This window comes from Thunnus albacares, chromosome 24, assembly GCF_914725855.1.
Source record: "Thunnus albacares chromosome 24, fThuAlb1.1, whole genome shotgun sequence".
Classification (NCBI taxonomy): Eukaryota; Metazoa; Chordata; class Actinopteri; order Scombriformes; family Scombridae; genus Thunnus; species Thunnus albacares.
Window position 1 is genome coordinate 20164190 of NC_058129.1, and position 15805 is coordinate 20179994.

At 42.2% G+C, this 15805-nt stretch overlaps 2 protein-coding genes across 2 annotated transcripts in view; one reads left to right on the forward strand and one right to left on the reverse strand.

The window, feature by feature from the left end:
- LOC122976060 (NLR family CARD domain-containing protein 3-like) overlaps positions 1 to 15805 on the reverse strand; it is a 395924-nt gene that overhangs the window by 244584 nt on the left and 135535 nt on the right. The window lies entirely within an intron of this gene.
- LOC122976094 (atypical chemokine receptor 3-like) lies at positions 6786 to 11217 on the forward strand. Its single transcript, XM_044344393.1, has 2 exons — positions 6786 to 7054; positions 8740 to 11217. Exon 2 carries the CDS (start codon positions 8759 to 8761, stop codon positions 9851 to 9853), a length of 1095 nt encoding a protein of 364 aa, XP_044200328.1. The 5' UTR covers positions 6786 to 7054; positions 8740 to 8758; the 3' UTR covers positions 9854 to 11217.

A 15805-nucleotide genomic window follows, 5' to 3' on the forward strand; every position in this document is an offset into this window, starting at 1 on the left:
GTAGAAATGATCTGACTGGTCGCTGTTACTGGGAGGTCGAGTGGAGAGAACTGGTTAATATATCAGTGAGTTACAGAGGAATCAACAGGAAAGGAAACAGTAAAGACTGTTTTTTTGGAGGGAATGATCAGTCCTGGAGTCTGAACTGCTCTGATGATGATGATGGTTACTCTGTCCGTCACAATAAGATAAAAACATCCATCTCCTCCTCCTCCTCCTCCTCTGTCTCTAACAGAGTAGGAGTGTATGTGGACTGTCCTGCTGGCACTCTGTCCTTCTACAGAGTCTCCTCTGACACACTGATCCACCTCCACACCTTCAACACCACATTCACTCAGCCTCTGTATGCTGGGTTTGGGGTCTACTGGTCTGGTTCAGTGTCTCTGTGTTCTCTGTAGGAGGAAGAGTCTCCTCCTGTTAGAGGTTTGTGACCAAGGTTTTTAAAAATGTTGGAAGAGTTTTGCCGACTAACTATAACACACATAATGACAGTAAGTATCCGCTGGCCTATAGAGGCTCTTTGTTGTTTTTACTCTTATTTGTTGTTCAATTAGTTGTTTTTTAATCATATAGTCAATTCAGAAAGCGACATGTTTTTATGTGTCTCTACTGGATGTGCATGTAGAGCTGTAAATAAACATTATGATTCATAGATTCATCAATTCATGGTTTTGTCAATAAAATGTCAGGAAATTGTGACAGCTGATGTTTTACTCAAGTTGAGACAAATGTTTTTAAAAATGTGAAACTGTGTCACATTCTGGATGTGGGTGTTGATTGATGATCATCCAGTTCCACTTGAATAGTTTTAATTGACACAGTGATCTAGAGCAGCCTGCAGGGGGCAGTATTTGTGCACTGTCGTCTTTTTAAAGACTTTAGCTTTGACAATAGCAGTTGTTCTTAATGAGGAATCAAACCAGCTCTACTCTAGCTGAGTATCTGTAGGATCATCTGCTCATCCTACTGAGCTACATCTACTCACAACTAACTGTGTGCTGGTTCTCCTATTTCTGTTTCTACTAAGAAGATCAACACCAAAGAACTTGATCAGTTTCTGAACAGGGATTCAAACCAACACTTCTTTGTGTCAGTATTTACAAGAGCTCATCCTGCTGAGCTATATCTACCTACAAACAGATGTGTGCTGGTTCTCCTATTTCTGCTTTTATGTGAGAAGAAGATCAAGAGTAAAGACTGAGAGCGGAACCTGAACAAGGATTGGAACCAACATTCAGTCTGTTGTGACTCCAGCGTGTCAGCAGCTCATCCTGTTGAGCTATTCCTCCTGACAAGAGTTGCAGCTTGTTCAAGCTGAGATTTCTCATCTCTGCTGTTGTCATAAGAAAGTAGAAAGTGAACAAAGAAGAAGTGATGTGTGTTATTATTGAAGTGATGATCTGCTGTGAGTTTGATTGGAGACGATATAGAAAGAATAAGAACGGGGAAGGAAGCAACAAGTGTGTGATAAAGAGTCAGACAGCTGTTGCTCATCTTACTGAGCTATCTGTCAGACAGCTGATGTTTATCTGAAACACATCTTGTGTCTGAATGTTACACTTGACATTGAATAAAAACAGTATTTATTGTAAAGTTTGACAGGTGGATGTTGTGGTGGTGTTGAGGAAGGAACAGCTGGTTACTGTCACTTGTTTGATTGTGAGGATTGAAGCAGTGATGCACTGGACACCAGTCCTCCTCTCTAACCACCAGACCAGTCCAGTACTCAGCCGCTCAGCCCGTCCTCCAGAACCCCCACTGGCTCCATAACCTCCTCTACCTGACCGAGCTGCTCCAGCACCCGGGACCAAGCCCCAAACCTGAAACCGGGATCCAGACTGAGCTTTGAGAGCTGCTGTTGAGCTCCTTGTTTTAGTGTCTTGTTCTCTATTCTTTAACTTCAGTAAAGCGTCTTTGAGGAGCCTGAAAAGTGTAAGAAAATGTATTATTAGGGCCCGAGCACCTACCGGTGCGAAGCCCTATTGTAATTCAAGGAATTCTTCTCTATTATTATTCTTCCGAAACAAACGCATTTTTGAGGGCCTAAACGTGCACGAAAAGTTGTTAAACTTTGCACATACATCAGAAGTGGTGAAAAATTTGATATTTTATGGGTCTCGCAAAAAGGCGGGGCAAAATGGCTCGATAGCGCCCCCTAGGAAATTAGGAAAATTGAGCCCTTCGATACAGATTGTCGTAGGAGAACGAAATTCAGTATGCATATGTATCATGACCAGTCGCACCAAAAAGTCTCTTGGACACATACCCTAACGCCAACAGGAAGTCGGCCATTTTGTGTCAAAGTTGCGATTTTGACACCGATTTGGTCATTTCCAGCCTGCATACTTTAACGAACTCCTCCTAGAGATTTGACCTCAGCCACTTGGAATTCGGTCTGTATCATCTACAGACATAGGAGATTAAAAGTTATCAAAACGGTGAGTTTTCGTCATTGCCAAGGGGGCGTGGCTGGGGGGTGAAATTCGATCCTTCGCCATGAAATTTGAAACGGCCATAACTCCGGCATACATGATCCCAAGAGACCCAAACCTTTTGTGATTGATTAAGAGTCCCGCCCTGAACACATCCATGTGACAATATTGGATCTGAGTCATAGTGCCACCTACTGGCAACAGGAAGTTACATGTTTTACGCTCTGACGCTCTGTGGGTAGCACAGTGATTGGATCCACCTCAAATTTACTCAGAATAGCCTCAAGACCTTGGAGTTCGTACATTATGAAGTTGGTGACTTTTCGCTGAAAGATGTTGCCATGGCGACGCGGCGAATTTCGATGTCTCGCCATGAAATTTCAAAGCCTTATATCTTGACTCCACGTGGTCTGATCTTTTCCAAATTTCATATGCTTGTTAAGAGTCCCAATCTGAACACATGTTCAGTCTCATATTTAGCGAAAGTCATAGCGCCACCTACTGGCAACAGGAAGTATCATGCGTCGTACTTTGTGTAATTACTCCTAGGAAATTTGACTGATGCACCTGAAATTAAGTCAGCTAATAAACGAGACCTTGGTGATGCTACATTTGGCAGGTCATGACCCAAAACCAAACGCTGTTACCATGGCGACAAATCCTTCGCCAAGAAATACGATACTGTTTTTCAGGGACAAGGGATGGCTCTACAGTCACGAAACTTGACACACATGTCTAGAGTGATGTCAGCTAAAATCCTATGTAGATAATTTTAATAGGCGTGGCAACATGGCTCAACAGCGCCACCTTTAAAATTTCAAAATTGTAGCCCCGCCTTCCAGATTAACCTAGGAAAATGAAATTCGGGAGGCTTATGTATCATGTCGAGACGCACAAAAAAGCCTTTTGGAGCCGTATTGTAAGTCCTACAGGAAGTCGGCCATCTTGATAAAAGTGGTCATTTTTCGTGTTTTTTTTGACCATTTCGCATACCTTGTATTTTAACGAACTCCTCCTACAGACTTCATCGTAACGACTTCAAAATCAGTGTGTGTCATCTACAGTAGTGTGTGATCAAAAGTTATCAAAAGATTTAGTTATCATTGAAGCGTGTGGCCGTGGCGTGGCGTTGAGTTTTGATGTTTCGCCATGACAGAGGAAGTTGCTATAACTCTAGTGAACATGGTCGGATCTGCCTGAAAGTTGACATTTGAGAACAGTCCAGGCCTGAACACGTCTACATGATAATATTCAGTCAGTGATGTAAATTGGCTCCATAGCGCCCCCTATGACATTTCAATGCAGCAGATCCAGCAGCAGGCAGAATAAGTGAATGGGGAAGTGACGTTTATCTTCCCTTGCACTGTCTGAAAACAGCCCATGTCTGGGGACATCTATATGCTCCTGACAAAAGCCCTTCACCAGCGCCGCGCCCCGACATACGCAAGGACGCGAGGGCCCGATCATCGCTGCTTGCAGCTTTAATTCTTTATTATTATTATAAAGTGAATATATTTGTGTAGAGCTGCTGTCAGAGTGAAAGGTCTCCTCCTCTTCCTCCTCTCAGCTGCAGTAAATCAGTGGGGAATGTTTGTAACAACATGAAGGTCCTGATTTATGTTCAGACAGTTTAACAGCTGTTTAAAGTTGGCAGAACTGACCTGAGAGCAGTTTTCCACATGGTTTCCATGGCTGGAGCTTTGACTGCTGCTCTTCTAATGAAATCATGTGGTTGTGTCCTTCTTCTTCTGCAGCACTTTAACGGCAGCAGCTTCTTTCTAACTGAGTTCACATCGTTTGAGCTTTGACTGCTTTAAAAGCTCAAAGTGCTTCAGCAGAATTTATCTGTTCAACACGATTCATACACCTGAAGCCTGCAGGTGTGGTTCACCTGCACACTGTCTCTGAAACACAGAATCATTCAAACAATCAGGTCTGACCAGCGACTGAAGGTCAAAGGTCAAAGGCACCGACCCACAGACGTCAACCTGCAGAGACATTTTGATCTTTGGATCTGGAGCAGTCTGTATATCCTGCATACATCAGTTCAATCAAACCTGCTCATAAATAGTTTTAAGGTAGAATTTGAGTGTGAAGGACAAATTGCACTTACAATAATGAGTGTAGTTGTGATCAATTTCAGTGTGTGTGAACTGTAGTCGGGAGCAGACCAGTAGTCGGGACCAGACCAGTAGTCGGGACCAGACCCGTAGTCGGGAGCAGACCAGTAGTCGGGACCAGACCCGTAGTCGGGAGCAGACCAGTAGTCGGGACCAGACCCGTAGTCGGGACCAGACCCGTAGTCGGGACCAGACCCGTAGTCGGGACCAGACCCGTAGTCGGGACCAGACCAGTAGTCGGGACCAGACCAGGAGTCAGGAGCAGACTCTAGGTTGGAGGCAGTAGTTAGTCGCTGGTATATATTACATTTCATTATTAGTGTTAGTATGTGAGGATCAGGTCAGCCAGCAACATGAGAGCTTTGGGCTGCAGAAAAGATCCTTTCAGTCCTGTTGGTTTGAAATATTTGAATAGTCAGATTACTGTGTGGAAAATCATTTCATGCACACAGTTTGGAAGGCAATCGACTAGAAATAACAAAGACTCCTCATGCTTCAGAGACTGGAAGCCCTCGACAGAACACCAGCACACAAGGTAAGTATGCAGCCCTGGAGGACCTATAAAGCCAGTGCTGACCATGCTGATGTGTTACGACAGATGCAGGTGGCAAATGTGGTGAATTATTGACAGGAGAGAGTAGCTTTGCTGTGTAGTTAAACTGTCACCTTTCAGGGAAGCAGGGAATCCCATTTCATGGTTATGACAAACCAAACAGAAGCCGCAGTTCTCTCGAGTGCAAGTCGTCTGTCCAGCCTCACAAAATGAACTGATAGCACGCTGTGTAGAAGAGAACAGGAAGTCTGTCACTCAGTGCCTCTGAGTAAACACACAGCCATGGCAGTGTTCATGTTTCAGACCCTTCTGTTCATGGAGGACTTTGTCATGTGATCATCTTGTGGTGCGAGAACTGATGTGAGCAGTGTAGATGAAGAAGACGAAAAGCCAAAAGATCAGTGAGCCTGAGTCTCTCTGGGGTTAAATCCAACCTCTGACAACCGCAGCAGATCACTACAACATACAACTGAAACCAGAGGAGGTGCTAGAAGCTGAGAAGACATGATGACTGTGTTCAAGCTACTGGACCACCACATGTTCTCCTCTCTCAGAAGACTTACTGACAGTCAGCAGCTGCAGCTGTTAAAGGCCTTCAGTGCAACGAGGCGTCTGAACATCTGGCTGAGAGGCACAAAGGGCCAAAAAAGACTGAAAGAAGATGCTGAAGATGTGGAGGAGACTCAGGTTATTGACAGAAAGAACACAGGTTACAGGTTCACATACAACAATGCAAAGATGTGTTTCATCAGGATGGTTGAGGAGTAATAGTAGTCTGTGACCTTCATCTGTTTTTATCAGGAAGCTGCTGTCATCCTCGTTTACACAGAAACACTGTATGTGTCACTGCAAACTGACTGTCAATCATTTATATTTAATTTCAATTGTTTAATCTGAATAACATCATTTTAAACTGAATGTATGAGTTTGGACGTGAATTCCAATAAACTTGAAACTGAATGAAATATTATGGAAATAAATTCAGTATTTGATCCTCAATGAAAACCTCCTCAGCTGGAATAATAATAATAATAATAATAATAATAATAATAATAATAATAATAATAATAATGATGCTTCATTAGACTAAAATAGATTCTCATCGATGCAGCAGACGTACTGGACGCTTTTCTGGAAATGTGTGACAATGAGAAAATACTGGGAGGTGAAATATTAGGTTTTGTGAAGATTGATATCTGGTTAAATATTAATATATTATTACTAAAATATTATTACTTGTATTTGATATTATATAAATATATTTGATTGGAGAATTGAAACGATATAACCATATTTCTATTTTATAGCCTATGAATATAAAGATACATTCATCATTTATTTTATTAAATTCTTAATTTTTGTTTTGTGTCTTGGATATATTAGACTTATATTAGACTATTTGTGCATATTTAAATATTTATATTTTATGTCATAATTATATTGCATTAAATAAATAAACTTTTAAAAATAATTGAATAATTTGATTGAAACTGATTAAACTTACAGATCGCTGAGGCCACATCAGGAAAATAAACTTTTTTAAAAACTTTTTAATCATGTTAAAGTAAAATAAATAAATAATTGGATCAATTTAATTTTATTCCCTTTATGTTGAAATGTGTCGAAATAAAAATTATTTATTTATTTTCTACCTGTTTGAACATGAATCTTTTTATTGTTTCTCGTCAGTAATGATCCTCCATACATCCACGTGTTTAAACCTCTCTGAGTCCATCGGCGGGACTCTGACGTCACGCGTGTTTGACGCTTTTGTGTGCGGCGTGAGTGACCCCGCAGCTTGGTCCCGCAGCTCAGACCGCAGAGAGCCGCTGCGGGAGTCTCTGCTGCCTCTGGACCCGGGACTCCTCCGGATCGATCATCTGTATATCTATCGATCTGTGCAGCTGATCAGAGGAAGAAACGCGGCGAGTCTCCAGTTGATCCTGCAGGTAAGGTCGTTCCGGTCTCAGCCAGACCCCCTTTTAAGAAAAGCTCGTTTTGAGGAGTTTTGACAGCGCGGCAGCTGAACGTGCTGATCAGAAACACTATTGACTGTGATTAGTGATCGATAACGTCCTCCGGTGCATTCGGCTCACAGGTGTTACACCACGCTTCACTTTAACTTTTGATGTGATGGTAATCTGAGGATGTTCCAACAGTATTGATCACTACATTCCCGCCATGGTTCACACGCTAACTCTATTATTATTAGTAACCAGACACTTCTGTCAGCTGATTTATGGTCCAAACAGCCGGCGGCGTGTTTCAGAGGAAGAAATGTGCGTTAATAACATTTAGTGAGTTGCAGCGTCTGTTGGTGGTCTGTTGGTGGTCTGTTGATGGTCTGTTGGTGGTCTGTTGATGGTCTGCGGAGTCGGAGCTCCGTCCTGTTTGTGTTATAACGTGTTTATAAGGAAACAGTCGTTGGACTGAGATGTTTCTACGGAGTTCTGCAGGTTGTGTTAGTGTGTGTGTTTCTGCAGTGAGACGAGCAGGAGTCTGTCTGCGTGTTTTATGACACTTTAAGTGCAGCTGGTGCTTTACGGTGTTTTGATGGTGCGTTCAGGAGCCTCCCAGCTGGCGTCTTATCTGACACACAGCTTTTACCATTGAATGGTTGCTCTGTATGTAAGAGAGCAGCTGAGCTCATTAACATAAACCTGAAATCTGACTTCAGACTGAATCTCCTGAAGATTATTATTAAAGACGTTCAGTCTGTTGCACGTGTTTCCTGTTTGTCTTCGTTTTTAAGAGCCACACATTAAACTCTCCACACGATTTTATCACAATAACGATAAATTATTCTGTCAGAGAAAATAATCTGCAATGAACCAGGAAGTCTGTAACTAAATGTCAGTTAACGAACCTTAAATTAATGTTTGTTCTTTAAAACGTTTAATATTCGTGTTTTTAAATGTCGTTATTCAGAGTTTGGAGCCTCACTAGTGGCAGCCTGAATATTTTATGGCACTTTAAGTGTTTCTGGTGGCTTTATTGAGGGATGTGTGTGGCCCAACCAGACCCCCAGGGGTCCGGGGTTCTCGGGGGTCCGGGGTTCTCGGCTCATCTAACAGTTATTGTCATTGTTGGTTGTTCAGTCAGTGAAATGTGAGAATAGTTTTAGAGCTTTTTATGCTGCTCAGATTGTTCTCAGTTTGAAGCAGCAACATGCAGAATAATCAATAAAAGGATCAATGAAACATTTGAGACTAATTGACTCTTTGTTTGAGCTCCACAGTAAACTTTTATTTTTAAGGTCGTGACCTCTGAGTCTTTATTTTACTCTGAAGGAGCCATTAAACTGATTTACGTCGTCACTTTGAACTGAAACCGAAGGTCTGAACTGATCACAGAGACGTCGATGTTTGACCTCTGACCTCCGTCCATCTGTCCTCACAGAGACACTGTCAGACGGACGTCCTGCTGTCGTACCATAGACCTGTCTGTGTGTGTGTGTGGTCAGGTGAACGAGGTCACATGGAGGTTTAAGTTTAAAAAATCAGCTTTCAAGACAAAATTGTGACTTTTGTCGTTGGAGAACGTCTTTGTTCTGTCTGTGATTTGTTGATGTAAGCTGGTTTCTGATTGGTCCAGGGGTTTTCTGGTCATGTGACTGCTGTCTTCCTGTCTGCAGGTATAAAGACGACCTGGTCATGAGTCTGAGCGCCAACGACCTCACTGAGCTCCTGGAGCTGTGGGCGGAGCTAAACCTGACGGCCGGTGACCACGACAACCTGTCGCAGGTGGAGACGCTGCGGTGTTCGGGCGCCATCAGCCACGCCGCGCTGCTGCACGTCCTGTCCGTCCTCTACATCTTCATCTTCGTGTTGGGCCTCGCCGCCAACGTGTTGGTGTTCTGGGTGAACCTGCGGGGGGGGCGGAGCCGCCATGAGACGCACCTGTACATCGTGCAGCTGGCGGCGGCGGACCTGAGCGTGCTCGCCACGCTGCCGGTGTGGGTGGCGTCGCTGCTGCAGGGCGGCCGCTGGCCGTTCGGTGAGATGGTTTGTAAGCTGACTCACCTGATCTTCAGTGTCAACCTGTTCGGCAGCATCTTCTTCCTCACCTGCATGAGCGTGGACCGCTACCTGTCCGCCACGCTGCTGGCCGACGCCCCCGACGGCCGCAGGAGGCGGGTGCTGCGGCGGCTGGTGTGCGTGTTGGTGTGGCTGCTGGCGCTGGCGGCATCCGTCCCCGACACCTACTTCCTGCAGGCGGTGAGGTCGTTGCAGGCAGATGGCGCTGTGTGCCGGCCGGTGTACCCGCCCGCCAGCGCTCGGGCCTGGATGGCGGCGGTGCAGCTGAGCTTCATCGTGCTCGGCTTCGCCGTGCCGTTTCCCGTCATCGCCGTGTTCTCAATGCTGCTGGCGGCGGCGCTGCCGCCCGGCTCGGACCAGGAGCGCCGCGCCAGCCGACGGATCGTCCTCGCCTACATCGTGGTGTTCGTGGCGTGCTGGCTGCCGTATCACGCCGTGCTGCTGGTCGACACGCTGGCGCTGCTCGGCACGCTGCCCTTCAGCTGCCGGCTGGAGAACTTCCTGGACGTGGCGCTGCACCTGACGCAGTGCTGCTCGCTGCTGCACTGCTGCATTAACCCCGCCCTCTACAGCCTGCTGCACCGCAGCCGCCGCCGTGACATCATCAAGGCCGTCTTCTTTAGGTACTCCGCCAAGACCGGCCTCGCCAGGCTCATCCACGCCTCGCACGCCTCCGACAGCGAGTCAGCGCTGACCGCCGAACACATGTGACCCAACTCTTCTTCTGCTGCCGCCAGAGGCACAAACATGATCATCAGAAAGCCCTCTGACCTCTGACCTCTGACCTCTGACACGATCAGTGTGACCCTCTGCAGATTGAGTCTCATCGCAAACAGGAAGTTGATTAAACACGAAGCTGAACTTCATGTTACAACATCAATAATAATATTGATCATAATAAATCAGAAACTTTATTGACCTGTAACGAGGATTTCTTCTTCTACTGCAACATGTTTGTCAGTTGACAGTCAGCTGATCAGAGGCCTGAACCAGGAAACAGGAGGTAACTCCGGGTTTCATCACCATGGTAACAGGTTAACACCCCGACCGCTGACCAATCAGATCACTGGAAATAAAGAGTCATCGTTCTACAGGACAAAAGTCTGAGTTACAACAAAGTGACTTTTCAAAAAGATCAATATATATTTTTATAGATCAGAAGAAACATTTTATTGTTTCGTGTTTCTGGTTTTAAATCTGAGCTTCTAACAAACGGACTAAACACATATTTTAATAGTTTAATAGTGATTTTACTCTCTGATTCATCAGACAACTGCAGATAAACACCAGAGATCAATAATCCTCACTGTTAATTGGCTCCATGATTATAAATCATCAGTCATTAAATACTTTTACAGTATTAAACAGTAATAATATTCCCTCTATACTTCAGTCATATAGAATCATTCCTACATGTATTTGATTTATGATTTCTAGTGTTTGTTGTGTGATTTCAGGCTCGTTAACAGCTTCATAGTTCTGGTTCTGGGTGACGGTCGTTAGACTCACTGGATGTGTTTCTGACTTCATCACACCACAGAAGAAGAAAAGTGTCTGTTGTTCTGTAAATATGTGAAATCTGTTTATATTCTGTGAATATTTGTATTTGATGTTAACGTCTGAACGATCTGCATGAAATAGTTCAATAAAAACAGTGAAATGATTAGTAATCAATATTTATTGGGGTTTAAATGAAGCCAATTAGATTATTTTATTAAAGCTGAAGATTAATGTGTAAATATTAAACCGTCACGTCTCGTACTTGTGAGCGTGAAGCGGATTTAAAGGGTCGACTTACTGTGAAACTGAGCTGAAAGCTCAACACCGACAGCCTGAACATGTGAACATGTGGTCACATGACCACAATCAGCGTGATCACAGCTGTGAAGTCGCACGGAGGCGCCACTCGGACTGAAAATGCCAGACAGGTGAGAGGTGAGCTCACTTTTAAAAAAAAGGAAACTCCTGTAAAGACGAAGGACGTTCTTCTTCACTGTTTCAAACATTCAAACCTGATCAGGACAAAGATTCAATACAGAGATGGTTCTGAGCGCGCTCAGTGGCCAGGAGGAGGAGGAGGAGGAGGAGGGGGAGGAGGAGGAGGAGGAGGAGGGGGAGGAAGAGGAGGAGAGTCTTTAATTAACAGCGGGCTAAAGACACACAGAGAGCACATTGTGGAGGCAGCGCTGCGTTTCCATGACGACCGGCAGCTCAGGCCTGAAAGCAGTGAAGCGAGAGGAAACAGACGAAAGAGAGCGAAGCTGAAACTGATCAATAACTCTTCTGTTAATCTGTCGTTTCATCAGTGATCAATAACTCTTATATATATATATATACATATATAGTCTGACTGTGTTTATCTCTCCTACTAGACCTCACTGGGTTTCAGTCTTCAATACAGTGATGTGTGATTGATTTGTTATTTTATTGATAGTTTTACATACATTAAATTAGATTGATTGATTGATTGGTTGATTAATTCATCTACAACTTCTAACTTCATTAAGTAAAGCTGCAGTCATCTCAGCTGTTTGCTGAAGGAGAAAACAGAGTTTAGAATAACAGACTGTGCAGCTCGGAGCCCGACGGGGCCCCTGTGTGTGTGTGTGTGTGTGTGTTAGTCTGTGTGTGTGTGTGTGTGTGTTAGTCTGTGTGTGTGTGTGTGTGTGTTAGTCTGTGTGTGTTAGTGTGTGTGTGTGTGTGTGTGTGTGTGTTGTTATGAGGACCTTTGTGAGTTTTGTCTTCACTTGTTTAAATGTTTGTTTCAGGTTTCAGTTCAGTGTGTTCAGGAATGTGTGACGTGAGCGTCAGTCCTCACAAGTACAAACCCGTGTGTGTGTGTGTGTGTGTGAGAGAGAGAGAGGTCAAAGGTCAGTCTCACTCTGTCATTATCTGCAGTCTGCGTGTCGATGCTGCAGCTTCTCGTCCTGCAACAGTTGAAATAAAAAGTTCTGCTGAGGTTCGTCCTTCACTTTATGTCCGAGTGAGACGTCTGTAGTTAAGATTTAAATATTTATTTTAAATCTTTTCATCTTTAAATAAATAATCTCAGATTATCTGTCGGCTTTCCACCATTGATTGACTGATTGATTGATTATATACTCAAACTAAATCTGAGATGTTAAAGTGAAAAACTTGTTTCTGTCGAACGTGAAGAAAGATGTGATTTCAATGTGAGACGTGACCTTTGACCCGCTGCTGTTTACCACCACAGAGGAAGAAGTGAGGCGTGACGTGACCTTTGACCCGCTGCTGTTTACCACCACAGAGGAAGAAGTGAGGCGTGACGTGACCTCTGACCCTGCGTGAGGTCTTGTTTACATTCCTCACTTCCTGTCTCAGACTCTGCGTCTCCATGGTTACCAGGAGGAGGAATGTGACTTATTTAAAAAAAGCACAGCGGAGTCAAATTAATATTTACAAACCTGTTACCATAGCAACGGCTAAACTGAGTTAATGAACACAGACACTTAATGAGCTCCAGTCTTAGTTAAAGGCTGTGAGTGATGTTTGAGATGGATGACGTCTCCTCGCTCTGTCTGCAGGAAGTGTTGGCACGAGCGGCCGCCGCCGCCGCCCAGTGTCGCCCAGTGTCGCCCAGTGTCGCCCAGTGTTGCGCTGAGTGTGAACGTAACTCCTGTGAGGAAAACAGTCAACGTTATTTCTTCTTTCAGCTTCAGCAAACACATTCTGATTGGCTGGAGGTGAAGGTGGGGCCACACCTCCAGCCAATCACAGTAGGTGCTCATTAATAATGCAGATTTTATGTCACAAATATGTTTAAAATAACTTTAACTCAAGATAAAAAGAAAATAAAATCCACTCTGTGACCTTAAAACGATGAGAAACATCAGTCAGGTGACGTCATGACACACATGAAGGCTCCGCCTCCTTTCAATGAGGACTGACAGCAGTGATGCAACACCGGCGCCACTAGAGGACGCTGTGATGTCATACGGACACACATCTGGACTGACCTGCTACATCTTCCTCTAACAGCTGAAGACCTGAATGAACTGTGACCGTTTTAAAGCAGACGTGTTTACAATGTGTTTGTTTATTTATGTTTATATTTATATTTGCATATTATTAAACTGTCTACAGTAAATTAACATTTTTCTGACTCCAGCATGTTTACATCTTGTATTTTATACTGATGTTCATTAATGTGCTCTGTCACTATAAAACAAACAAACAAACAAACAAACAAACAAACAAACAAACAAATCATCAGTCTATAAACTGTCCTGCTGCAGTACTGAAAACAGCCAGCAGGAGGCAGCAGAGACACTAATATACTGCATATAACATGTACTATATACTGCATATAACATGTACTATATACTGCATATAACATGTACTATATACTGCATATAACATGTACTATATACTGCATATAACATGTACTATATACTGCATATAACATGTACTATATACTGCATATAACATGTACTATATACTGTATATAACATGTACTATATACTGCATATAACATGTACTATATACTGTATATAACATGTACTATATACTACATATAACATGTACTATATACTGCATATAACATGTACTATATACTGCATATAACATGTACTATATACTGTATATAACATGTACTATATACTGCATATCACATGTACTATATACTGCATATAACATGTACTATATACTGTATATAACATGTACTATATACTGCATATAACATGTACTATATACTGTATATAACATGTACTGTATACTGCATATCACATGTACTATATACTGCATATAACATGTACTATATACTGTATATAACATGTACTATATACTGCATATAACATGTACTATATACTGTATATAACATGTACTATATACTACATATAACATGTACTATATACTGTATATAACATGTACTATATACTGTATATAACATGTACTATATACTACATATAACATGTACTATATACTGTATATAACATGTACTATATACTACATATAACATGTACTATATACTGCATATAACATGTACTATATACTACATATAACATGTACTATATACTGTATATAACATGTACTATATACTGCATATAACATGTACTATATACTGTATATAACATGTACTATATACTGCATATAACATGTACTATATACTGTATATAACATGTACTATATACTGTATATAACATGTACTGTATACTGCATATAACATGTACTATATACTGCATATAACATGTACTATATACTGCATATAACATGTACTATATACTGTATATAACATGTACTGTATACTGCATATAACATGTACTATATACTGCATATAACATGTACTATATACTGCATATAACATGTACTATATACTGTATATAACATGTACTATATACTGCATATAACATGTACTATATACTGTATATAACATGTACTATATACTGCATATAACATGTACTATATACTACATATAACATGTACTATATACTGTATATAACATGTACTATATACTACATATAACATGTACTATATACTGTATATAACATGTACTATATACTGCATATAACATGTACTATATACTGCATATCACATGTACTATATACTGTATATAACATGTACTATATACTACATATAACATGTACTATATACTGTATATAACATGTACTATATACTGCATATAACATGTACTATATACTGTATATAACATGTACTATATACTGCATATAACATGTACTATATACTGTATATAACATGTACTATATACTGCATATAACATGTACTATATACTACATATAACATGTACTATATACTGTATATAACATGTACTATATACTACATATAACATGTACTATATACTGTATATAACATGTACTATATACTGCATATAACATGTACTATATACTACATATAACATGTACTATATACTGTATATAACATGTACTATATACTGCATATAACATGTACTTCCAGGACTCCAGGACCTCCTCCAGGACTCCAGGACCTCCTCCAGGACTCCAGGACCTCCTCCAGGACCTGTGAGCTTCTGTGAACAGTGGGTTGTGTGAGAGGTGAGCAGCAGGAGAAGAGCGACACCTGCTGGATGAAACCTGTCAGCACACGTTCAATAGTATTGATCAGTTATTGATTCATGTGTTTATACCTGCAGACAGGGGGCGGAGCTTCCTGTGTGCAGGTGAGCTTCCTCCTCGTGAGGTCAACAGATGAATTATTTACAGAGAGAAAAGGCTGAATGATCAGAGGTATTGATGATATTGATCAGTTGATGAGATGATTGATCAATAATCAAACTGTGGAGCTGAAAGAGTTAAATAGTGAAGCTGCAGCTGTTTGTTGCTCAACAAACACATGACGGTGTTTACAGGACACAGTGCTGCTGTTGGGTAACACACACACACACACTCACACTCACACACACACACACACACACTCACACTCACACTCACACACACTCACACACACACACACACACACACTCACACACACTAACACACACACACTCGCACTCACTAACACACACACACACTCACACTCACACACACTCACTAACACACACACACACACACACACTCACACTCACACACACACACACACACTCACACTCACACACACACACACACTCACACACACTAACACACACACACTCGCACTCACTAACACACACACACACTCACACTCACACAC

Coding starts and splice junctions, on each gene's coding strand:
- LOC122976094 (XM_044344393.1), top strand. CDS start 8,759: ATGAGTCTGAGCGCCAACGACCTCACTGAGCTCCTGGAGCTGTGGGCG.